Source organism: Lepidochelys olivacea, assembly GCF_965140295.1.
Source record: "Lepidochelys olivacea isolate rLepOli2 genome assembly, chromosome: 11".
Lineage (NCBI taxonomy): Eukaryota > Metazoa > Chordata > Testudines > Cheloniidae > Lepidochelys > Lepidochelys olivacea.
Genome location: NC_140421.1, coordinates 6,492,096 through 6,517,260, shown reverse-complemented (window position 1 = coordinate 6,517,260; position 25,165 = coordinate 6,492,096). Strand labels below are relative to the sequence as shown.

Here is a 25,165-nt window from a genome sequence, read left to right as displayed (position 1 = left end):
CATAAACAGGGGAATCTCTAGTAGGAGCAGAAAGGTTATTTTAGCCCTGTATTGGGCACTGGTATGACTCCTGCTGTAACACTGTGTCCTGTTCTGCTGCCCATAATTCAAGAAGGATGTTGATAAATTGGAGAGGGTTCAGAGAAGAGCCCCAAGCATGATAAAAGGATTAGAAACGATCTATTTAATTTAACAAAGAGAAGGTTTAGGGGTGACCTGATCATAGTCTATAAGTACCTACATGGGAAGCAAATAATTGATAATGGGTTCTTCATTCTAACAGAGAATGTTATAACATGATCCAGTGGCTGGAAGTTGAAGTTAGATAAATTCAGAGTGGAAATAAGGCATAATTTTTTATGAGAGAGTAATTAACCATTCGAACAATTTAAATCAAGATTGGATGTTTTTCCAAAAGATATGCTCTAAGAATTATTTTGAGGAAGTTCTGTGGCCCACATATTACCGGAAGTAGATTTCATTGGTCCCTTCTAGCCTTGGGATCTATGGATCTTTGAAACCTTGCCTTCAAGGTTTCACACCTTCCAACATCTGCAAAACACAAGGCAGGGCTTCTATAGATAACAGCCTCCTTCACTCTGCAACCATGATTCATCCCCAAAACAGATCCATCCTATGCACTGGATGAGGAAGGGAACCTGTGGAAAAATCCAGTGTGATCTTGTGATTAAAGACCATATCATGACATATAAATACAACAGGCAGAGGGGCATTAGAAGTTTAAAAAATCCAGGATTAAGGCTACTGTGCAACTTTTGACTGCATGACTTTGCAACCTTAGTGTTCTTTTAACATAGTTGTGTGTGTGAGTGTGTGTGTGTGAGAGAGAGAGATTTCTTGGTTTTAAAAAAAATCACACTGAAAACACGGAAATTCTATCATGTTATATCATATTGACACACACACAGTGAGTCATCAGCAGGGATGGAACCCATTGATCCACCACACAGACCTCTGTCATTTGAGCTACTTGAGTAACTGATGGCAACAGTAGGTTGTAAACCTCTTTGTGGGCCAGCACTGAGACTTACATTTTGCTAGTGGGTTTCATGGACAGAACAGGCATGGTGAGGCTTCCAGGTTCTGGAGGGATGTGTTCTCTCGAGGTCACTGACCCAGTCTTTGCCAACCAGTCCCTGCCTCCCCTCCCCCACATCTCTCAGTCCTAGTCTTCCTGTCTCTTTCCCCAAGCGGTTCCAACCTCTCCTCGTCTCCCACCTCGGCTCTCAGCCCAGACTCTTTGCCCAGCCAGACACACTCTCTTTCCTTGGCTTCCAGCCTCCTTGCCCAACGGGTCACAGTCTCCCTCCAACTTGCCATCACAATTTTTGTCTCCTCTCCCCTCATTCAGTTCCAGTCTCACCAGGCCTCGTGGCCCAATCTCCTCTTTTCCCTCCCTTCCCCCCACCCCGTGGCCCCTCTGCATTCAAGTCAGATGGTGTTCTCATCCATGCTGCCTGGGCTCCAGTTGCAGAGGAGGGGTGCTGCATAGACAGCAGAGAAGAGACAGGCTTCCCTGCTCTGTCGTGTTGCCTGTCCCTACCCTAGTCCGGAAGGGCTGCAAGGGAATGGAGCACGCTCAGTGTACATGGAACCATCTACAATTTTAGCTACTAAGCTCCAAGTCTCTATTGGGCATATGAAAATATATTTAGGCAGATTTTCACAAGAAAAACAAAAGGTACTATCATTATAGAAGGGACCACCCCTTGACAAACTCCAAGTCTCTGCTCCAAAGCATGGGGTACTGCTTCTCAAAACATGGTGAGCAGAATTTTTTTAGCATTGCAAAACAACGTATTTATCCGTAGTGTTGGTCTTGAAAATAGCTGTACCGTTTTGGCTGAGAGTTTCCCAAAATACTCAGGCAGACACCTGACATGGAATATTTCAGTCCAAAAGTTAAAGTTTGGAAAAGTTATAAGCAACTGAAAACAGGTTCTTATAATGGGAAATATTGGGCAACCTTCATAATAGTCAGTGCTATCATCCTCATCTGCAATGTATGATGGATAATTTGTTGTATGAAGTCAATGGGACTTGCTGTGTCAGTAGTTTATGAAGCAGGATTTAATGTTCTGTAAAAATGCAAGATATTATCGAGAATGGACCTAGATGCAGAATTCATATCCAAAGTTTTGGATTTGGCCTGCTATAGAAATGTTGTTCAGACACAAAACTTAGTTCTGGATATAGATTTCACCTTCCCTATCATTCACGTTGGTTCAGATCTGGGATTTTGGTTGCAGTACATCTCTAGCATTATTGTGAAATTGTCCTTCATGATAGTACAGTAGGTAACACATCACATCTCTTATTGCCGCCTGCTACTTATCAGTTGTACTTATTGGGCTGCCAGCAAACTTAAAAGAAGCAAAGGTCCTGTGGTTATTTATCATTGTTCTGGCCGCTCTCTTCTGGGGTAATGGCATGTTAACATCTACTACAGTAAGAACAGAGCATTTTATGATACTTGCTAATCTGGAGGGAGATGCAGTTTCTCTGCTGAAGAGATAAATACACAAACAAACATTAATGCTGTTTTTCTTTAGCAAACAAACAAAATTATTCCAACATGGGACTGTATGTGGCAGGGTTACCACAATAATTATAAAGAAGCTGTTAGCAAACTAATGCCTTCCATTTTTTTTAAACTACTCTCTTAGTAACAAAAGAATTATAAAATTAGGGTCAGATTCTGCCACCATTACACAGAATAGTATTTTTCTCCGGGAGCAATTCCATTTAAATTAATAGGAGCATTTGTGAGTACAGGTGCCAAAATCTGGTCTTTACTGAAATTGAATTTATTGGGCACCACAAACTATTCACTAGCAGGATCTTTGTATGATATATTATGTTGCCTGATTTACTGAGCTGTTGAGCTCCTACAACTCCCAATGAGGTCATTACTCATCATCTCTAATAACTAGGGCAGTGATGTATGTGTGTTATTTTTGAGAGACAAATAGAGACAATGGAACATAATTATACAATTGCTGTGAAGGAGCACAATGAGAGATTTTGAAAGAAGAGAGTGACCAAAAGACAGTCACTACTAGTATGTTGGGGAAAAAATGAAAGAAACAAGCATTAAAGCATGTTTCATGTGAAACCAGCATAGTATAAAGGAAAACCAGCTGGATGGATTAGCTGCTTGTTTATTAGAATCAACACATTTTGTTAAAGGGAGCCATGTTCGCTTTTATTTTTATTTGTTTGTTTGTTTCATGTTAGTACCTTTTTACAAGAGAAAAATATCCCAGGCTTTACCAAATCAATCATTTGGTGAGGAAATAGGACCTGATAGATTCTCAGGTGTAGAGCTATATTGACTCTCACATCAGAGAAACGATGCCAGTTTACTCCAGCTGAGGAACTGAGTATGGTAGTAGGAAGCAAGAAGCACAGACAGTTCAACTATTGCGGATTCTCAAATACAGGAAGGCACATAATGGCTAATATGGAAAAGACTAAAATCATATTCCTTTGTGTCATTAGTTGTTCCCCAAAATATCTGAGCTGTCATTTAAACCAACATAGAGTATGCTTAGTTAACACTGTAGTGCTGGTTGAATTTTTCATTGAAAAAAATGACCCTTTTTAAAAACACAACATTTTTCACAACAAACTCTAAATGTTACAGAAACTTTCTGTTTTCCATGACATTTTCCCAATTTTTGCTGTAATTTTTACTAAAATTGTTTTAATTTTTTTCATTTACCACAAATATTTATTTTTCTTACTGAAAGTGGGTTTTTTGATAAATGAGAAATTTCAACAACTATTTTGACTTTAAAAAAAGTTAGGTAGAGAACTAACATGGAAAATTTAGCAGAAAATTGGTCCACCCCAAACTTTGTGAAACTGAAAGAACTTTGAAATTTCCAAGCTATTTGCAAAGTTGTTTCATGCTTTTTGAGCTGCTCTGTAACACTGTTTTAATTAAGAACAGAATTTGGCCTCTGGACTCCAGGGCAATGCTACCACATATGTTTAAAAATCATCATCAAGGCAAATCCTAAAGATATGTGGTCTCCTCACAGATCAAGCATCACCTGAGTTGATCTCTAGTCAGGTCCTTAAGACAGTCTGGTTGGACATTTAGTCTATGTCCATCACTGGCAATCTTGTTAGGTCACTGAAACTTTTGCAATCATGTGATTATCAGCCATATAGCAGCATTCCTTGGCAAACGCACTTTGTAATTTGTGTGTCTTCCATCCTAATAATATGTAAATACCAGGAAAGCTGCCAAGAGCAAACCAGTGCTGATGGAGGCAGTTGCTAGGTTCAGCTACAAATACTATCCTCATTGCTGATCTTGTTCTTTCACTTAATATGGATCAGCTGATGAAAATGACAATCAAAAACATCAATCTACTGCTTTCAGCCTTCGTTGGCACCCAGGTTTCACTGGGCTACAACAGAATTGGGATTACCATGGTTGTATATTTTAAATAGCAACTGTCTAAGTGTCAATATCTGTCTGTCTCAGTGCTTCCTGTTCAGTGTAACATTTGGGGTTTCCAGCGAGCCATTTCTAGGTATGGATATTGTGTGTTTAAAATGGTTAGTACAGACATATGTTTTAGATGGTTCTCTCTGTATTCTAGCTCAGAATTGCCTTTGATTGCTTTTCCAATTCTGAGATCAATTTTAAGTGGCTCTTTTCATATGTGGATCTTTCTATTAAAGTAAGAGAAAATAGCAGATTTAAGATATTCTGCTTGTTTGGGGTCATTGTGTTGTATGAAAAAATAAAACCATTATATTGAATTCAGTTAGTTGCCTCTTTACCATGGTTTGATTCTTTCTAAGAAAATGATGAACATGAAAATGCCTGAACAAAATTATTTCAGTGTAACATGGTCCCAATATTTCAACAGACAACTAACAATACATTAACTTTCTGTGTCTGTGGAAAAGATCTTTAATTGACTTATTCCTATTGATTCTGAAATCCTAGAAGCCTGCCTGTATTAGTGGTGTATGATCATTGAAGTCAGAAAATAGGTTTGAACAGCATAGGAGCTTAATGTGGGATTCAATTTATCTTATTGCGTTTCCATCATTAGACTCTGCTTGTAATAGCAACAAAAGGCTCTCTGGGAAATGATGCAAACAGATCTTGACAAATACTCTAAATACAATATTATTATAGGTATATGGCTCCAGTTTAACTCTAAAAATGCAATCCTAAATGCTAATGGTAAGGTTCTGCTCTCAGCTCCAGTGCTCCACAGAGTCACCGTGGATTTATTTCTGTGTAATAATTTCATCCTAAAGCCTTATGAAACAACACTGTTTGGAACAAAAAGAAAAGGAGTACTTGTGGCACCTTTCGAAAGCTCATGCTCAAATAAATTGGTTAGTCTCTAAGGTGCCACAAGTACTCCTTTTCTTTTTGCGAATACAGACTAACACGCTGTTACTCTGAAAACTGTTTGGAACGTAGCCTTCTGAATGACTACATGCAGTAAGTGTATTTACAAGAGAAATGTTTGTATTATTTAATATCACAAAAAGGCCTAAAAACTCAATGGGCCAGGAAAAAAAAATCAACTAGTACAACTCTCAAAAGGAAATTGAGTGAGCAAACATCAGTTTGTGTGCCTATTTGCACATTTGGTTTCTGTGCACTCACAAATTGGACAGGTGAATGTTTGGAATGCTGTCACTGAAAATGCCTGAACATTCACCCCAAACCCATAAAAAATGGTTTTAAAAATATCTCACATGCATATCTGGCTACATACTGGTCCTTAGGCAAAGTATTGAGTAAACTGAGGAGAACAGGGAACTCTATGGGTTTTAAGAGTATGAAAAACTTTCCCATAAACTATCTGTAGGGCATGGGACACCTGTATGACCATTATTACCTTCCAGAAGTGCCCCCTAAATCCGGATTTTGGGTAATAGTTAATTGATCTTCTTTCTATGCCTCCAACCTCCTGCCATTTATGTTTAGAGGGAACTACAATGAAGCACTTCTCCATTGCTGGAGTGCCCCTAATGGCCTTTTGGGGTATGTCTACACTGCAGTTAAAAATCCGCAGCTGGCCATTGGCAGCTGACTGAGGCTCGCAAGGCTCAGGGGGAGGGTCCCAGCCTGAGCACGAACATCTACACCAAAGTTAAACAGCTCCTTAATTCAAGTCAGTTGGCATGGGCCAGCCATGAATGTCTAATTGCAGTGTAAACATACCTTTGGTGGCCTGCACCCTCCAGACTGCTAGACAATGGGATCTTTTCTATAGAGGCTTGTGATAAAATAGACCTGAAATGGAGAACGCAGTAGACAACACTTGAGTGATCTTCTTAAGCAGCATAGGCCAGGTGTTACAAGGTGCTGTGCATCTGCTGCAGGGTGGGTGTGCAGTGTGAGTGAATCATGTTCAGTGCCTGGCAGGAAGAAGCAGGACTGATCCCCACATCACTGAATTCCACTATTGTGCAAATTTTCATCTGTTACATTTTTGCATAGGTTGGGTGTGTCTGCACCCATAACAAGCAAGCATTTGGTTTATTATAAAACAGCCTCTAAAATCAATTCCTTTATTCAGTGCCACCTGTTGATTTAAATTCATTTTTGGCATTCAAGTAGAGAATGTTTTGCACCTTTGTAAGAATGTTTGCTGGTGTGGGTAAAAATAGGAGTGTAAATTAGTTTGTTGAGGCTCCTGCATAGTAAAAACACACACTGCCACTGCTTCGCTGGAAATGTAATATCTTTGTCTTCTAGAGGATTTGTTTAACCACACAAAAAGGGGGCTTATGCAGCTTGTGAAGAAACGTACTGTAGGAAATTAAATCGCCAGCTCTTCTATCCGTGTTTTGGGATGTTGTATTTAACATTTATTGCCTCTCTCCAGTTGCTCTGTTTCCCCTTCAGAGCACTAGCATTAACAATAACAAAAACCCTAATGGTCCATTATGAGTTAACTTTTCGTCTGTTATGACTAGAGGAAAAATGTACTGAATGGAATGCATCTATTTGTACAATAGGCTTTTGTCTTCTATTCTGGACAACATAAATAACTGAAGTATTGAATGACAATACTTTACAATGAGTGGTCGTTTATTCAGGGAAATTTAAACTGGCTTTCCAACTCAGTAAGGTCCTCATTGGCCTGTGGGACCAAAATCATCCCTGGGATAACGCCATTGACCTCAGAGGTTTTACAGCAACGAGGAATTTAGTTCATTTGGGGGAAGGTTTTGTTGTTATACAATGAATAGTGAAGAAGTGAAGACTATGTAACTAATGACAATCTATTGCTATTGACATTCAAGAATGAAGCTTGACATCTCCTGGCCAAATTCTGATCTCAGTTGCACTATTTTCTCCAGATCTACACCACCGTGACTACATAAGCTCTGAATGAGGGTACTGTGGAATGGCATGAAACTGATGTAACTAAGATCAGAGAAAAGAACAGGAGGACTTGAGGCACCTTAGAGACGAACAAATTTATTTGAGCATAAGCTTTCGTGAGCTGAAGTGAGCTGTAGCTCACGAAAGCTTATGCTCAAATAAATTTGTTCATCTCTAAGGTGCCACAAGTACTCCTTTTCTTTTTGCAGATAGACACTAACACGGCTGCTACTCTGAAACCTAAGATCAGAGAGACATCTCATTATTATTACTAATTATTTGTATTCCTGGAGTGTCTAGGACCCTGATTCAGTAAATCACTTACATGGAATTTAAGCACATGTTTAAGTACTTTGCTGAGATGATTACTCACATGTTTAAAATTAAGCACATGCTAAAGTGTTCTGCTGAATCAGGGCCTAGAATTGAACGGGTCTCATTTTCCCTGGCATTGCAATTGATTTCCGTGGGACTACTCAGGAAGTAAGTTGCTACTGATCTTGAGAAAGGGTGGCAGAATTGGGCATTATAAAGAGAAACCTAGAAAAGATATATATATATAGTCCATTCCCCTGCTAATGCAAGACTATTCCACACAATAGGCGCTTTATTTGGTCTAGTTTTAAATTACTCAAGCGATGGTAAAAAGAAAAGGAGGACTTGTGGCACCTTAGAGACTAACCAATTTATTATGGTGTTGCTTCCACTTTCAGCATCTATATCATAATTTGGTTGGTTGTTTGGTTTAGTTCAATAAAATACATGTACTAGAACATGAAGAAAACATAATAAAAATGTTCATTCTTACTACCCAGGGATGGCTCTTCATCAGTATGTTATGCTTCAGTTTAATGACCCTGGCAAGCAAGCATTAAAACCCAGATTGATTTTGATTTATGCACACTACTATTTGCTGTTAGCTCAGAGGTTTTAGTTTATTTAAATAGATTTTTTTCCAGAATGAGCAATTTTTTTTTAATTAGATGAACTATTTCTATATAATGTCTGTTTCAGTTGCCAGTCAAATTATCCTCTTACTCGGCAAGCATTCTCATTCCAAGGTTTATCAAGTAATTGCCCAGTACAGTGATGGTGGACCTCTTTCACCTATCGTAATGATTCACTTTTGTAACATAGTTTAGTTATTATCTAGATTCTTGCTGAAAAGCAACAACAACAAAAATCCAAGATCAAAAATGAAGCATGTTGATAATAATATATGGTAAGACCTAAATTGTGTAAACACATTTTAGTAGGCTGCATCCATAAACCATCTTGCACTTTCTTTTCTATAATGAGCACCAGTGGGCATTGGTCAAAGTCCACGGGTCCTAATTGCTGGTGTCATGAGAACAGTGTTGTTTTGTTAGTTTTATATTTTTTTCCAAGTATTTACATTACACTATTCTAAGGTTAAAGAGAAAAGATGTATGAGCTCAGCTGTGCTGAGTTCATCTTAAACTCAACTTAACTAGGCCCTAACGCTCATTATTAACCTTGATCATGTTTCACATTCTAGAGTTTCTTGCCTTGCATAATTAGGAATAGTCCTTGCTAATATTTTCAGTGAAAGAGCTGTATAGACCAATATTGTTCCATATTATTACTGCAGTTTTGTTTATTTTTTCCAAGCTTCTAAGATCAAAACACCTGGAGCAAAATTTAGCAAAATTGATGTATGTACCTTTTTTGTAATGGATTAAATGCCTTGATTTAGGGATTACAAAATTGATAACAAGTTGACCGTCCAGGAAGACAAAATTTAATTTTAGGAAATTATTAATCCATTGATTTCAGGATGTCTGCAATGTGGTTACTGCCTCTGTTGATTAATGCCTAATATTTGATGTACTGTATAACATATTATGCATTTAAAATGTAAATAATCTTGGTTATATTCAGAGCACACAGAGTTTTGCGCTCCCATGGGTAAAAGATAATCACATAGGGTGAAATTCACTTCACCATAGAAGATCTTTTAAAGTGTTCCAGGGGGCTTTGTATGGTGAATTTTCCCCTCAGAGCATATATAATAAAAAGCCTGGCCCTGCTCCCATTTTACAGTCCATGGGAATTTTGAGTCCATTTCTTGGAGACTTGCAAACCAGGAGGCCCCTTGAGTAACAATAACGATATTTGTGATTCATAGAGAAAAATGGCGGTCTAAAAAGAGGATTTGCCATATCCTGGATAAGATAATTGGTATTGGTGATAGTGAATACCTAGTGCTTCAATACAGTTGTAGAATGCTGTACAGGGTGGGGAAATTATTTCCTGTCTCCTCCAGTGAATAGATCAAACTCTGATGCCATGAACTATATTACCCTATCACAGTGGTGGCTCAGAGAAGCAAGAGAAGCACTTGTAGGAGTTATTTGCAACTGGAACATCCCCAGCGTCTGAGATATAATTGGAAGGAGAACATAAGCTAACTAGATAGGTAGTCCCTCCATCTTTCTCTCCAAGCTATAAGCATGATCTTAAAATGTCCATTTCCTCCCTCTCTCTCTCTCTCTCTCTGCTCAGTACCCACTAGAACAGACAGAAAAGGAACACAGGAAACTAAAAGGCACAGGTGTAGCCCATATGATTATTGCTATCTTACCAAGTGCTCTACAGGATGAAATAGAGCCACACCTACTTGTCTAGCAGTTGCCTCTTGTGAACTTTGCAGTTTGCATCTGAGGGTATGTCCACACAATAAAAGCTTTGCATAGTTTAGCCTACCTGAGCTAGTTTGAACCAGCTAGTGTGGGTAACGATAGCAGAGAAGACAGCATAGCTCAGGCTTCAGTGTGGATAGTACAAGCTTGGCATGAACCCTGGGTACATCCTTGGGTTGCTAGTTTGTGCTTTGCTGTCTTCACTGCTGCTATTTCCTACACTAGCCAGACTATCAGCTAGTCTATGCACAGTTTTTGCTGTGTAGACACACCCTTAGTGTACTCTGTATGGTGCTCAGCTTCACTTTAACACATTTACTTCCAGTGCAATGTGCTCATCACAGGTCTGTCATCTTTTCCCCTCCTCTCATCCAGATGGAATGCCATATGTTTGGTGGGTTGGTCGTGCCAATGAAAAGCATCCTTACTGGGGAGGATCTCTTCCTGGAGTTCAGCAATGTGCCTGTGGACTGGAAGAAAGTTGTCTGGATATGAGATATTTCTGCAACTGTGATGCTGATAAAGAAGAATGGTAATTATGCTAAGAAATTTTATATATCGTATGTGTGGAGAGATGGGGGTGGGGTAGTAAAGGATGATGGGGAGCTGAATCCTGTGCTAATTTATACCAGGTATAAACTGATTTGTTTCAGGGCAATTAAATGGGGAGTGAATTTAGCATAGAATTTGCTCTTATTTAAAGCACAGCTTTTCAGTCAAACAAAGACAAGGCTTCTATCGGACACAGTCTTCCAGTGTGAATAGCATGTTAGAAAACATTCTGCCTTAGGTTACACTTGGGCAGCTCTGTTGCAGTCTGTGGGTTAAATCATGACATTTTTACTTGGTCAAAATTTCCATTGACTTTGGTTAGAGGATTGCCTGATAGAGACTTCAGGAATTTAGACTCCTCAGTGTCACTGAGGGAAGAGTTTGGGCCTCAGACAATAATTTTTAGGTGAGGGTAGAAGCAGAGGAAGTATAGTCTACCAGAAGGGTTTGTAAGCAAATAATTTAAATTTCTATATGTGCCTGGATCTTCTATGTCTGCCTGATCCAACGCCGAATGAATATGATGGAAAGACCCCCTTTGATTTCAGTGCACTTTGGATTAGGTCTTATAGGAGGGTTTATACCTATAAAGTATATATTCAAAACCCTATGTAAACTGAATCTCTGTCCACTGAATGTTCCCTGATGCTGGAAAAAAATGTGAATGTAAACTCTTCCTTTTACCCTCTGTTCACTTTAAAGACTCTTAGCTGCTGACAGAGAGCCAGTCTGAGTATTTTCAAATTAATTTCATATTCTATAGAGGATTAGAAATGACAGACATGGTTGTTGAAAGCACAAGGACTTTCATCTGAAACACAATAAAAAATGTACATGAAACCAGAAAACAGGGATTATCCACAGATGTGAGTTGTTCTGCTTTATTTAAAAAAAAATATTTATAAGACTTAATAGATCATCAACAAAAATTGGAGAGAAAATACATACCATATATCATAATATGTCATCATATTTAAAATAGTATCTACATTTCCTCTAGGAAACCCTAATTTGGGAGAAATTAAAGGACACAATAAAACAGTGCATGGAGCTAGCAATATAAAGATACACACCCAACTATTCAAACGTCACCAGTTATTTCGAGGACCTCGCTTTTTGGGTGCCCAACTTGTAGCACTTAAAAAGGGCCTGATTTTCAGAAAGAGTGGAGCACCCACGTTTTGAAAATCTGGCCCTTAGATGTCTCAGATTGAGCACCACAAAGTCCTTAGTCAGTTTTGAAAATCTTGGTCTTAGTTAGTTTTCAATTAGAGATCATTTGTAAAATAAAATGAATATCCTGTCTTCTCATTCCAAATATTAGTGTCACAAAAATGTATGCTATAACATAAGGCTATAATTATTAATATAACAGAGTTAATAACAAGACTAAGCTGAGCTAAGGAGGGATGACTTGGTTTAAAAAGTCACTTCCTAGGTGAACTCAACAGCCGTGAACAGAGGAGTATCAGAGAGATTAGCTGCAGACTTTTTGGAGGTAGTGAGACTTAGTGAGTGGTGCATCTGGTCCATCTGTGGGTTGTTTGGTTGAGTGGTTTTTTTCTGTTAGTTCTCTGTATACAGATTAAATAGCTGGGCTGTGGGGCCCAGTAAGCAGGGTTCTTTGCTAAAGGTTACCTGGCTCCAGTCCTTGGGGCTTTGATTAGCCCAGATGTTTGAAGTCTCTGAGTGGCCAATCACTCCCGAGTGGTGAGGGGCAGAAGGGAGCTGAGCTGAACAGCGAAGACCTGGTAGAAAAAGTAATTTGCTAGGGGAACTCAAGAGCTGCAAACAGGGGAGTTGAGAGAGGGAGCGTGAGAGGCTTTCCTTACAGGTACAGCACTATATGTGATATCAAGATGCCCAGGGATGGAACAGTGTTCCTTGACCTGCAGCAGATGTGCCATGTTCTCTTGGCCTGATGATGGATGGGATTTCATATGCATGACGTACAAGTTGGTGGCTGTGCCGAAGGAAAAATTTCTTGGATTGGAGGGGCAAATTTGAGATGCTACTGAAAATTGGAGAAGCTGAGGAGTTCCTAGAGAGCCAGACTCAGAAAACACCAGTATCCCAGGGTCAAAGAAGAATGGAGCTGGCCACCAAGAAATGAGAGGGAGAGACAGGAGTCCTGGCAGTTCATAACCATTAGAGGCTATGGTGATATTCTACGTGGCTGAAGACAGATAAGCTGTGGCAGACTCTGGCCACCAGAAAGAAGAGGACAGGGAGGAATTCCATAATTAGTAGCTTCAAATTGGTACCAGTTCCTCAACACTATTTGACATTTTTATAAATGATCTGGAAGAAACCATAAAATCACCACTGACCCAATGATAAAGTTTTCAGCTGAAACGAAAATTAGAGGAGTGGCAAATAAGGAGGAGGACAGGTCACCAATTCAGAGTGATGTGGATCACTTGGTAAACTGGGCACAAGCAAAAAATATGTGTTTTGATATGGCTAAATGTATATATCAAGGAAAAAGAATGTAGGCCATACTTAGAGAAGGGGAGAAATCTATCCTGGGAAGCAGTGATCTGAAAAAGATTTGAGGGGGTGGAGAATTAGCTAAACATGAGCTCCCAGTGTGATGCTGTGGCCAAAAGAGCTAATGTGAACCTGGTATGCAAAAACAGGGGACTCTTGAGTAGGAGTAGAGAGATTATTTTACTTCTGCATTTGTCACTGGTGTGACCTTTGCTGGAATCCTGTGTCCAGTTCTGGTGCCCACAGTCCAAGAAGAATGTTATTAAATGGGAGAGGGTTCAGAGAAGAACTCTGAGTATTAAAGGATTAGAAACCTGCCTTATAGTGATAGACTCAAAAAGCTAAAGTCTATTTAGCTTAACAAAGAGAAAGTTAAGGGGTGATTTGATTACGGTCTATAAATATTTACACAGGGAACAAATATTTTATAACCGGCTCCTCAGTCTATCAGGGAAATGTATGATCCAATGGCTGGAAGCTGGAGCTAGACTTGAAATGAGGTGTAAATTTTTGACAGTGTAGTAATTAATCATTGGAACAATTTACCAAGGGTCGTGGTGGATACTCCATCACTGACAATTTTTAAATCATGATGTGTCTTCTAAAAGATCTGCTCTGAGAATTATTTAGGGGAAGTTATGTGGTTTGTGTGCTACATAGGAGGTCAAATTTAGCTTATCACAGTGGTCCTTTCTGGCCTTGGAATCGATGAATATTTCATACAACCATAACCCAATACATTGAAAAGATTCCCACAGGAAACTCTAGAAAAGATACAGAAAGAGGAAAGGAAGTTTATGAAGTATTGGGAAGTATTGAGTTGAATAAGCTTCTTCTGTGTTCCTTTTCCCTATTTCTTAATTCTCAGGAACAGAGAAAAACATTGTCTATTCATAACTAGGTGAAAGATAGTGCAGAATAAAAGTATTACATTACATCAAGATGGGGAGAGGGTGAGTAAAAATTTGGAGATAAATTTCCAAGTTTGAGAATCCTCCAAAAAATCTAGATCTGTTTATTCTGAAACAGTAATGTCTGAAGTTTGGTGAGAACTCAGTCTTTCCAGTCAAATTGACAGAAAATGTCGTGGCTCAGCAGGAAATTCCCATGTTTACAGTCTGTCGGTCAAGGCTGTTCATGGGATCAATACATGGTAGGGACATTTTGAAAGCTGTAGCTCTATATTCCACCCATCATATTTTCCGAGAAGGACCAAAGAGTTTCCTGGGGAAATGAGGCAGTCCCCTTCTGTAACCGTACTACTTTCTAACGGTCTCACAGTTATTTGCCATGGTATTTAATTCTGCATTGCTCAGTGTTGGTAGGAATTGAAACAAAAACTGGGGGCTTGACTGTGATCTCAGATCAATTTTTCACCCTTGCAACCTGATTGGCTTTGTGGCGTTATTCCTGATTTACAGTGGTGAAAATGCTATTGAATCGAGTCGGATATGAAATAATGAAATAGACATTATGTTTTCTGGGACAGCTGGTACCAACTGTCCTATTATCAGTCGCTCAATGTGCTCTAAAAGCCAGTCATGCCTTTAACCCTCTCAGGCATTTCAGAGACATTTTTGTCTGTATAAATGTTGATTTATGTGCATGTCTGGAATAAGTTACATGCTCATTGTGACCTCCTTACCATGTCCCATAATGAAAGAACTGCCGGATTCATCTTTTTTTTTTCTTTTCATAATTTTTATTTTCTAAAGAGAAAAATCATGTACGTCGAGTTCGTGCTTGTGATTGCCACCCATTATAAAGGGAGCGATGTGCGTCAAGAACACTTTGGTAAAACTATACCGAGGGGAATAAAAAGAATCCTCTTCCCCGAGGAGCCTGTCCCTTAAATCCCCCAAGCAGTGCATAGGTAGGCCATCCATTACTCAGATTGTGAGCAGCAGGTATTTCATCAAAAGATCGTCTTGGTGAAGTTTTGAGATTGCACGCTATGTAGGGCTTCCCATGCCAACATGCTATCAGGTCATGCCAACGCACAGTGAGAAAACAATGTGAATTTAGAATCTATTTGCATCACATTACATAGAGTGGGGGTTTCTTCTCCTAGTTTCTTTGCTGCAAACAGGGTAAACTTAGAGGGTTTATTCAGTTAAACTGTGTTTTGCCCACTAGAAAATTGGAACACAGCTCCTATTTTGTGCAATTCTAAATTGCACATTGCCTGCTTATGGACTAACAGGGGACTCAATGCCCCTGAACTTTGCAAAGAGTTTCCAAACATAGGAAATTTCATGCTTATTGAAGATTGCCTTTTTAGTTCTCTGCTAGAAAACTGACCTCTGGTACATAATGAGCATTTGAATCGGAAATCTGCTGGGATTGGAACTGTGAAGTTAGCCTACTGTATATTATGCTAGAAGGGGAAGACTGTGCTAGATGCATTTAATTTGCCTTAGCATGAAATAAAATGGGTTCTGTAGAAAGGAAAAATCAGACAACCGTTCTTGTTCCTTTTAGTTAAATCAAACTCCTTACTGCAGCTCAGGAGCAGAGACCAGTCAGTGCTACTGTAGTTTCCTTTTGGGAAGCAGGCAGAGGGTTTTTTTTCCCTTCTAACCTCTCGTCTTCACTGCAGATTAAAGTAATGGTTCGTCAGAGCAGACTGAAAGAAACAGAAAGTGAGAGAAAAGTCATAAAGGGAGGAGTGAACCTAGTGATTTGTAGAAAAAGAATATGCACTTGCAGGCATGTTGATTTTAAGTCATATCCAACCAGACATCTAAGCCAACTGCTAATTCTGGTCTTATTAGGCCATGTCTACAGTACACAATTAAGTCAACTTATTTATGTTGGCATATAGCCGCTGCAGTAGTGACATCATTTGTGCACGTCTACGCTTTGCTTGTGTCAGTAGTGCGTGTCCTCACCAGGAATGCTTTTATTGATTGTACTATCCATTTCTGGCATTGTGGGATGGCTCCTGAAAGCCAGTAATAGTCAACATAAGCAACACAGTATCTACACTGACACTGTGTTGACGTAACTCTGTTGACCTTGACTCTACGCCACTCGTAGAGGTTGAGTTATTATGTTGGCGTAGCCGGGCAGTTATGTTGGCAGGAGCAAAATTTAAGTAGACACTTCCATAGTTAGCATCAAACTAACTCCGTGGTGTAGACAAGACCTTACTTGAAGAATGATATGCAGTCCCTTCTATAGTAGCCAGGTGGACTGGAGGATGTTTCTGAGTTTGCCATATCAGAAGGACTCTAGTATTTCAACTTCAGCAAGTCACTCTAGAGAGAGCCCCTCACACTCCAGACTTACCAATCCTACCCCATGGAACCTGTACCATGATAACAGGAGTCAGAGAGAGCTAACTTGGCAACACATTTACTGAATAAAGAACTAACTTCATGATACTAGTGGAAGAATAGGAGAAGCGGATCTCAGGGGAAGTGGCAGATGCGTAAGCCAGTTTGATCCAGCGATACTCTTCTAACTATGTCCCCAGCTGGTCACCTCCGACACAGAGAATGCATCTGTAAAAAATGTTGTTTTTAAAAAAAGACTTGATCACAGTGTACAGGTATCTCCCTAAGAGACAGATTCTTGGTAGTCAGTGACTTTTCAATCTAAGAGAAAAAATTGTAAGGCAATTTGATAGTTGGAAGCTGAAGTTAGACAAATTCAGGGTAGAAAGGAACAATTTTTTATCAGGGAGGATAATTAACCACTGGAACAATTTATCTAAAGGTGTGGTGGATTCTCCATCACTGGAAATCTTTAAATCAAGGCTACATCTCTTTCTACAAGGTATACTCTAGATGAAACAGACATTAGGTGCTTGATACAGGAATTACTGGTGAAGTTCTGTGGCTTGTGAAGTACATCAGACTAGATGATCACAATGGTCCCTTTTAGCCTTAAAATCTGTGATCTATGAAAAAGCCAAATGAACAATGGGAAAGGAAATGATCATATAAACCTGGAAATGTACCAGGTAACATAGCTAATATCTGCTGCTTATTGCCTGAGAAGGTTTGGTTGTTAAAATCTGTAAGTTGATGCAAAAAGGGAGAGCATTTTTGAGGCTCAGAGTTGTGTAAAATGCAAGACCATTTCTTTGCTTTCTATTGATACAGTGTATTTATGTTGTCTTCATCCTTGTAGATCTCCAGTGGTTCCCCTTTTGCTTCAGGACCAGTCAAATATCACCTGCCATGCTTTTAAGATCCTTCCTGGACTTTTACACTGTCCCTCACGCACCTTAGGGACAGTTCTTACATCTGCCTCAGTGGCAAGGGAATTCTGACCTCTCGTCTCACCTTTCTCGCCTGTTCACACCTTCTTCCACTCAAAACCCCCTGGGCTCTGCATATGACTGAAAGATTTTTCCATAGGATCACCATAGCACCTGTCAACTTCTTGGGGGTCACCAGGTTGTATTGCAGATGCTCTTGCTAGTTCTGGTTATTGAAACATATTCTAGTTAGCCCTGCGGAGACATGCTCATTGTCAGTTTAGGTGCAGCTCTCATGGGAAACTCTGCACAACGCTACTCATGTCCATTTACTTCCTTAGTCTTTCTCTCTGACTAAGATCCATTCTTAAGATGCAGCTGTACCCTCCACGTTAAAGCCACTCATGTAAGCAATACATTAGAGCGTATATTACTGAATTTATCCTCCCAACAGCCCTGTGTGTTAGAGAAGCATTATTGCCTGCATTTGACAGAGGGAGAAACTGAGCCAGTGATACACAGGAAGTCTGTGGGGGAGCTGGTAACAGAACCCAGCTCTCCTGTGTCTTTGGCCAGCATCTTAACTATAAAGCTATCCTTGCTCGCTTGCTCGCTTTTCTTTTCTTCCCACGGTCTTGTCACTGTGGCCGTAAGAACCTTCTCCTCTTTAGCTCCTGCCATCTTGACTTATGAGCAGAGGCTGAGGGAGCTGGGATTGTTTAGCCTGCGGAAGAGAAGAGTGAGGGGGGATTTGATGGCAGCTTTCAACTACCTGAAAGGGGGTTCCAAAGAGGATGGCTCTAGACTGTTCTCAGTGGTAGCTGATGACAGAACGAGGAGTAATGGTCTCAAGTTGCAGTGGGGGAGGTTTAGGTTGGATATTAGGAACAACTTTTTCACGAGGAGGGTGATGAAACACTGGAATGCGTTACCTAGGGAGGTGGTGGAATCTCCTTCCTTAGATATTTTTAAGGTCAGGCTTGACAAAGCCCTGGCTGGGATGATTTAGTTGGGGATTGGTCCTGCTTTGAGCAAGGGGTTGGACGAGATGACCTCCTGAGGTCCCTTCCAACCTTGATATTCTCTGATTCTATGAACTGCCTTCCTTGGAGACTCTGAGCACATTCAATTCCCATTGACAATGACGGGGCCTTGAGGGTGTCCAGAATCCCATACCTTACAGATTGTGACCCTGTCTGTTTTCTTCCAGCTGCGAATATGTCTTTTCTACCTTATCTTCCCCTGTTAACTCTCTCCCCCTCTGCTGTTTGTTATTTACTGTAACTCACTATTATTGTACTCAGTAAATCATTTTTGCATGCAGTTGGCAGATATATGCTAATTAAATTGTATTCTGTTGGATTATTAATGATCTGCCCTGCACACAGACTCAAAATTTTCTCAAATGGAAACCTATTATAATGGTCCGTTTCCCATGCTGTTCATTGACATCTGCTGAAGGCAGTATTTTTTCAAACTGTACTGTATTTATGAAAAATTGCACTGAGTATTCGAGCTACTCAGACCCCACCAGAGTTTTTTATTAATATACAAGTAGAAAACATTGCAGTAGGGGGACCATATGAGAAGAAATTATATTTAATGACACCACTGTTCTACCATCTGTCAGAACAAAATGTGAATACTGCTACCTAGAGATTACCAGTTTATGATGGTTCAGGCTACTGGGATGCCAGAGAGTGAGATTTCTGTGAGTATCCTTTTATTAGTATACAGAAAGATGAAAAATGGTCCCATAATGTTCCCATCAAGCTAGTTATTTATCATTTACAGGTCAGGCTACCTGTGCTCCATTTTAAACAGGCCAACAGCTACATTATCCCTCAAACACTGTTACTCCAGCAATTGTCCAAAGAACTAAATTTTCATAATGTGGTCTAGAAGAGCATTTGTTTTCAATTACTAAAGATAACTTTGGAGCATGATGTACTCTCTGTTTGTTAATGGAGTTGCATGGTGAGATACACAGTGTACTGGGGTCATACGTGCATGCTGAGATGACGTACACATCCGTTTAATAATGCAATTGTACATTCTGTGCTGATAGCACTTTCCATGCAAGGAGCTCAAAGTTCTTTACGGGCATTAACTGATGAAGCTCCAGGAGGTATCATGAATTAATCTTGGAGCTGATGCAGATGTGTATTCCATTCAGGTGCATGTATGGTACCCATCAGCAGCACTACCCATCTTGGCGGTGCACACTGGGTCCTGCATCTCCTCATGGGCCCCTCCCAAGGCTGTGTAAGAAAAGTGCCACTCTGTTCCCTGGCCCCCAGTTCCTTCTTTGCACTCATGGACAGCTTTGGAACTCCCCGTGTGGTTCTGCTCACATTTTTTCCTGATGTATTTAGCTCTTTGTTTCATTAATCCCCTAAATAGTTAATAGTTTATGTACCCTTTACTTAAGTTTTCTTCACTGTTTTCAGTTTTTATTTCTGGTTTACTAGTTAATTGTGGTGCTGAGCCACCAAGGTCATGCAGCACTTTCTAGGCTTCAAGCACTGCCCTTTTTGGGCGGCATTGCTTTCTAAAACTGACAGGCCCTTGGACTCCTCTCCAAGAAGAAGGAGATTCTCTCTTCCTCTCCTGCAGTTCATTGCAAAAAGACACAGAAGACTGCTAGGAGCCACTTGAGCTCTAAGAGAAGCGTGTCTTCCATTTCAAAGAGAGGCCTGGTGCAATGCCAAGATTCACCAGGTGCCCAGACCTTATAATTTGCGAATCTATGAATAAAGCAGCCTTAAGGCTGCTCTAAGGTATTCTGGGGGCCGTTCATATATATATATATATATATATATATATATATATATATATATATATATATATAATATGGAATGCTTTTTAGGTAACTTTACAGAAACAATTGTGCTTTAATCAGAAATTGTCAACACATATCAAATATTCTTTCACATAAGGAATGGGAAGGATATGTCCTCAATTCATTTGCTTTTCTCTTTGCTATAACCAGGACAAATGATACTGGCCTTCTTTCCTTCAAAGACCATTTGCCTTTAACTCAACTCGTGATCACTGACACAAACAGGTCTAATTCGGAGGCTGTTTGGAGAATCGGTCCCTTGCGTTGCCATGGAGACAGTGAGTACCAGTTCTTCTCAATCTCCAGATGTACAGCATGTCCCATCCTAGTTATTTTAAAAATATTTGATAAAAAGGCATCTTTACATATGTGGCTTTCACTCATGGCCCTGTGCCAGTTAGCTATAGAGAAGGGCATTGTCTTTTGCAGGACAGTTCTGGAATGCAGCTTCCTTCAACACAGAGGCCTCCTATCTTCACTTCCCCACCTTCCATGCAGAGTTCAGCGCAGACATTTCCTTTTTCTTCAAAACCACGGCTATGACTGGAGTCTTCCTGGAAAACCTTGGGATTAAGGACTTCATCCGCATTGAAATAAGCTGTAAGTGTCAACGCTGGAATTCGCCATATTCATTCTATACAGCTAGTTTGGTGGAGGGATGGGAAGCAAGCGCTTCATGATGTCTTTCTAATGTCCAGCATGACTGTAGATAGGACAAAATGATCTCTGGAGAGTAAAGATTCCATTGTTGCTAAGGCCCTGGGCTGGGACTCAGCAGATCTGGGTTCAATTCCCTGCACTGATGCACACACGCAGTGAACCTTGGACAACATTCTTGAACTCTATGTCCTCCAGTTTTCCATATTCAAAATGGAGATAATACTTATTTTTTAAAGCCTTTGTCTATTTAGACTGTAAATTTTTTGGAGTGGGGATTATCTCTTATTACATGACTCTGCAGCACCTAGCAGGATGGGGCCCCTGACTCATTTGAAGCCCATTGGTGTTACTGGAATGCTAATACTAAACCATTATAATAATTCCTATTATTCATTATTGTTACATTTCAAACATGAGGATGCCATTTTACTGTTTCTGCTTAACTCAGTGCCAGTAACACAACTCATTCTCAAGTGCTGTGCTCATAATTTTAACCCCTTCATGGGTAGGGATGAATTAGATGAGTTTAAATTTTTGTGCATGTCAAGAAATTGACAGTATGAGATCATTTGTTTAGTCATTCTCCACCCCATCATAAAACACTCTTAGACAAGGGCAAATAGTGTTAAAACAAAGATGTCTTGAGAGTTGAGGGCCCACAAAGAGTATGGTGAGGACTCTAACCCATAGTGAGAGCCATTAATTGTCCTGTTAGGCCCTGTGAACACCACAAAGCCCACTTAGTGGTTGAATTGTAATTACAGCTCAACTTATATATGGGGGGAAAATAGCAACAGCTAATTGGTAGGTTTAACCTCTCTCTCTTATTCTGCTGATCTAGAATATTAACGGGGGAAACTCTTGTGGCTTTGAAGTGAAATAAGACCCCTCTGTTCCCAATTCTGTCAGGATGAGAAAATGCAGAATTGAGTGCCATCCATTTTATAATATGGTTATAATAACCTCAACATAAAATTTAATAAAATAAGGCCCCAAGGCCCTTTGATTCATTAAACCAGTGGTAAATGTCATGGTGCATTATCACAAGGTAATGATGTATGATTTAGTGTTAATTGCACATCAAAGTCCAATTTGGTTATAGTTCAGTGTATTGTATATCATTCTTGGGGATGTGAAAAAAATGACAATTTGACATTAACTGTGACAAAATACTACAAACCGCTTAGATGCTTGTTTAGCAAATTCTTTCATCAGCCCATGACAAAACATATGCTCACAAAGCAACTAATTATTGAAAAGTTGGGAAATTTGGAGTTGTTTTCTCCTTTTTAACTTGGACTCCTCATTAGCAGCATCTTGCTGTGTATCTCGCAGCCAGATGGAATTTGTAGACTAGAGGGCTTGTATGGAGAAAGCTCCAAAGATGAGCTGCTTGGAAAGGAATTGGCCTTTTAGCAGATGCAGAGGCTCAGAATAGATCTTTTTACCTATCCCCATAGAACATTTTCTAACTCAAGTACCTGAGCAACAGCTTCCAAAACGAGATCTATCCAATTTCTTGGACTTGAAACAACAGGTTTCCATGAATTTTCAATCCACTACCTTCTGTTTGGCATGCAGTTCGCAAAGCTGGTACTTTCAGTCTCTGGTGTATGCAGTAGTTTAAGGAGAGGAATAAATTCAGTAACAACAATATCAAAGACTTGTGGTCGAAGCCTGCTCCCATTAAAGTTGTTGGAATTATCCTATTGACTTCCATCAGAGCAAATTGAACCGCTTTATGTCACCCTGTCTTCTTGATTACGCTTCTGTCCCTCAAGGGGTGTACACTACAAAACACAAACCAAAAAAACCCAACCCGCAACAGCAAGTCTCAGAGCTCAGGTCAACTGATCCCGGCTTTCACTACAGGGCTAGACACAGCAGTATAGATGTTCTTCCTCAAGCAAGGTTTTAGAGCCTGGCTCCAGCCCAGGCAGGAACGTCTGTACTGCTGTTTTTAGCCTCGTAGTGTGAGCCCAGTGACCCCAAGTCAGGTGACCTGGGCTCTGAGATTCCTCGTCACTTGAGGGTTTTTTTTGACAATGTAGATGCACACTAGGATCCCTTTGTATCTCAGCATGTGCAACATATGCCCCTCTATTCTGAGACTGTCACTTAACTCCTGTTTCTCATGATGTTTACCCTGCCACCAGGATCAGATCTACCCATGTGACCAACGGCTTTGAGCAGACACCTCCCATTACACACTTAAAATCCAGCTTCCTAGTGTGGTCTTTTATTAAGCATACATGGTTAGAAAGCTATGTTGGGAGGGGCAGGTTGGCCCTTTACCAGCTGCTGGCATGAGGAAGCTTTAACTGCCAGCATCATACTTTTGTGCAATGCTTGACATCTAAGTGGTTAATTGTCTCAGGAGAGAATAAACTAGTTTTCTTTGGGCACCAACATTGGCATAGCCTTAAAGTCAGGTATAATCAATGAGTCTTCAGCCCTTTGTAATCACAATGGAAACCAAACAGTGAGCTGTGGGATGAGTTTTATGTCTCGGCTGCCATGTTATTTGCTAGTTTAATAGTTAACGGAGCCTTCATTCACAGACTGTTCTTTGTTGTCAAAACCAGATATTTAACTCCATCCTTCATCTCTTCCTCACCCTTGTCCATTCCAGCCCCTAAGGAGATCACCTTCTCCATAGATGTTGGAAACGGGCCTATGGAAGCTACGGTGCAGTCTCCCATGCCTCTGAATGACAACCAGTGGCACTATGTCCGAGCCGAGAGGAACCTCAAGCAAACATCTCTTCAAGTGGATAACCTTCCTAAAAAGATTCTGGAGGCACCTGCGGAGGGGCATTTTCGTTTGCAGCTTAACAGCCAATTCTTTGTAGGTAGGGACCATTTAAGGCAATTTTTAGTTGTTTGCAACGTTTGTCTATAGTAAACCAGTACCATAACTTTTCTAGCCACTGAGGTTTGGCATCTTTGAGCTAGATAGTGCCCTGCTTTTTTATAGCCATGCAGTTGGGAGAAAAGAATAAGGATTGCCACCTCTTTTACCCACCTGCATGGACCATGTCAAAACCTCCAGAACCCTAGCCTCTGCGCTTGAGGGACTGCTTAGACAACGATTTCCTCGATTGTAGGTCCTGTTGAAATGATCTGTTGAACAATATCTGAATATTTCCAGTTCTGTAGCTTTTTGCAATCAGCTCACTGTGAGGATTAGCTGTTGAGCTCTTTTGATTGGACACACAGGTCACATAGTATGTTTCTCAAAAAGAAAAGGAGGACTTGTGGCACCTTAGAGACTAACCAATTTATTAGAGCATAAGCTTTCGTGAGCTACAGCTCACTTCCTCAGATGCATATCGTGGAAACTGCAGCAGGCTTTATATATACACAGAGAATATGAAACAATACCTATTCCCACCCCACTGTCCTGCTGGTAATAGCTTATCTAAAGTGATTTCCAGCACAAATCCAGGTTTTCTCACCCTCCACCCCCCCACACAAATTCACTCTCCTGCTGGTGATAGCCCATCCAAAGTGACAACTCTTTACACAATGTGCATGACAATCAGCAGGAGAGTGAGTTTGTGTGTGTATGGGGGTGGGGGGGATGTGAGAACCTGGATTTGTGCAGGAAATAGCCCAGCCTGATTGTCATGCACATTGTGTAAAGAGTTGTCACTTTGGATGGGCTATCACCAGCAGGAGAGTGAATTTGTGTGGGGGGGTGGAGGGTGAGAAAACCTGGATTTGTGCTGGAAATCACTTTAGATAAGCTATTACCAGCAGGACAGTGGGGTGGGAATAGGTATTGTTTCATATTCTCTGTGTATATATAAAGCCTGCTGCAGTTTCCACGATATGCATCTGAGGAAGTGAGCTGTAGCTCACGAAAGCTTATGCTCTAATAAATTGGTTAGTCTCTAAGGTGCCACAAGTCCTCCTTTTCTTTTTGCGAATACAGACTAACACGGCTGTTACTCTGAAACCTGATAGTATGTTTCTGTACCCTAACAGGAGAGGCATAATTCTTGGATGCAAGTTTCTGGCAAAGTTGCAAATAATCTGTAATAGTTCCTTAAAATCTGCTCATTGTGGCAAACGTTCCCGCCGGTAAGCTCATTTGTGAGAATATCCATGTAAAGCAAGCACAAAAGAGCTATGAACACAGACAAAGTAAATACACTGAAAGAGGCAAACAGACATTTTATGTGCATATTATTTTTTACTGTATTTGCCCAACTCTCTTACACCCAAACTCCAATTTTGGGCTCAGTTGCTCCTACCTTTTTTGGTAACTGAAGCAGAGAGGACAAGGAGCCTTTCCCCTTCGCATCCCTTATACAATAGCCAGACTCTAGCTATCACAGAACTCCCCTT

At 40.3% G+C, this 25,165-nt stretch overlaps 1 protein-coding gene across 1 annotated transcript in view; it reads left to right on the top strand.

The window, feature by feature from the left end:
• The window catches only part of CNTNAP5 (contactin associated protein family member 5), a 414,335-nt gene that overhangs the window by 328,083 nt on the left and 61,087 nt on the right, over positions 1-25,165 (top strand). The window contains exons 14-17 of the mRNA XM_084643956.1: positions 10,438-10,594; positions 20,304-20,431; positions 20,583-20,753; positions 23,446-23,664. Coding sequence (XP_084500082.1) covers positions 10,438-10,594; positions 20,304-20,431; positions 20,583-20,753; positions 23,446-23,664 — 675 coding nt within the window. The remainder of the gene's footprint in view (positions 1-10,437; positions 10,595-20,303; positions 20,432-20,582; positions 20,754-23,445; positions 23,665-25,165) is intronic.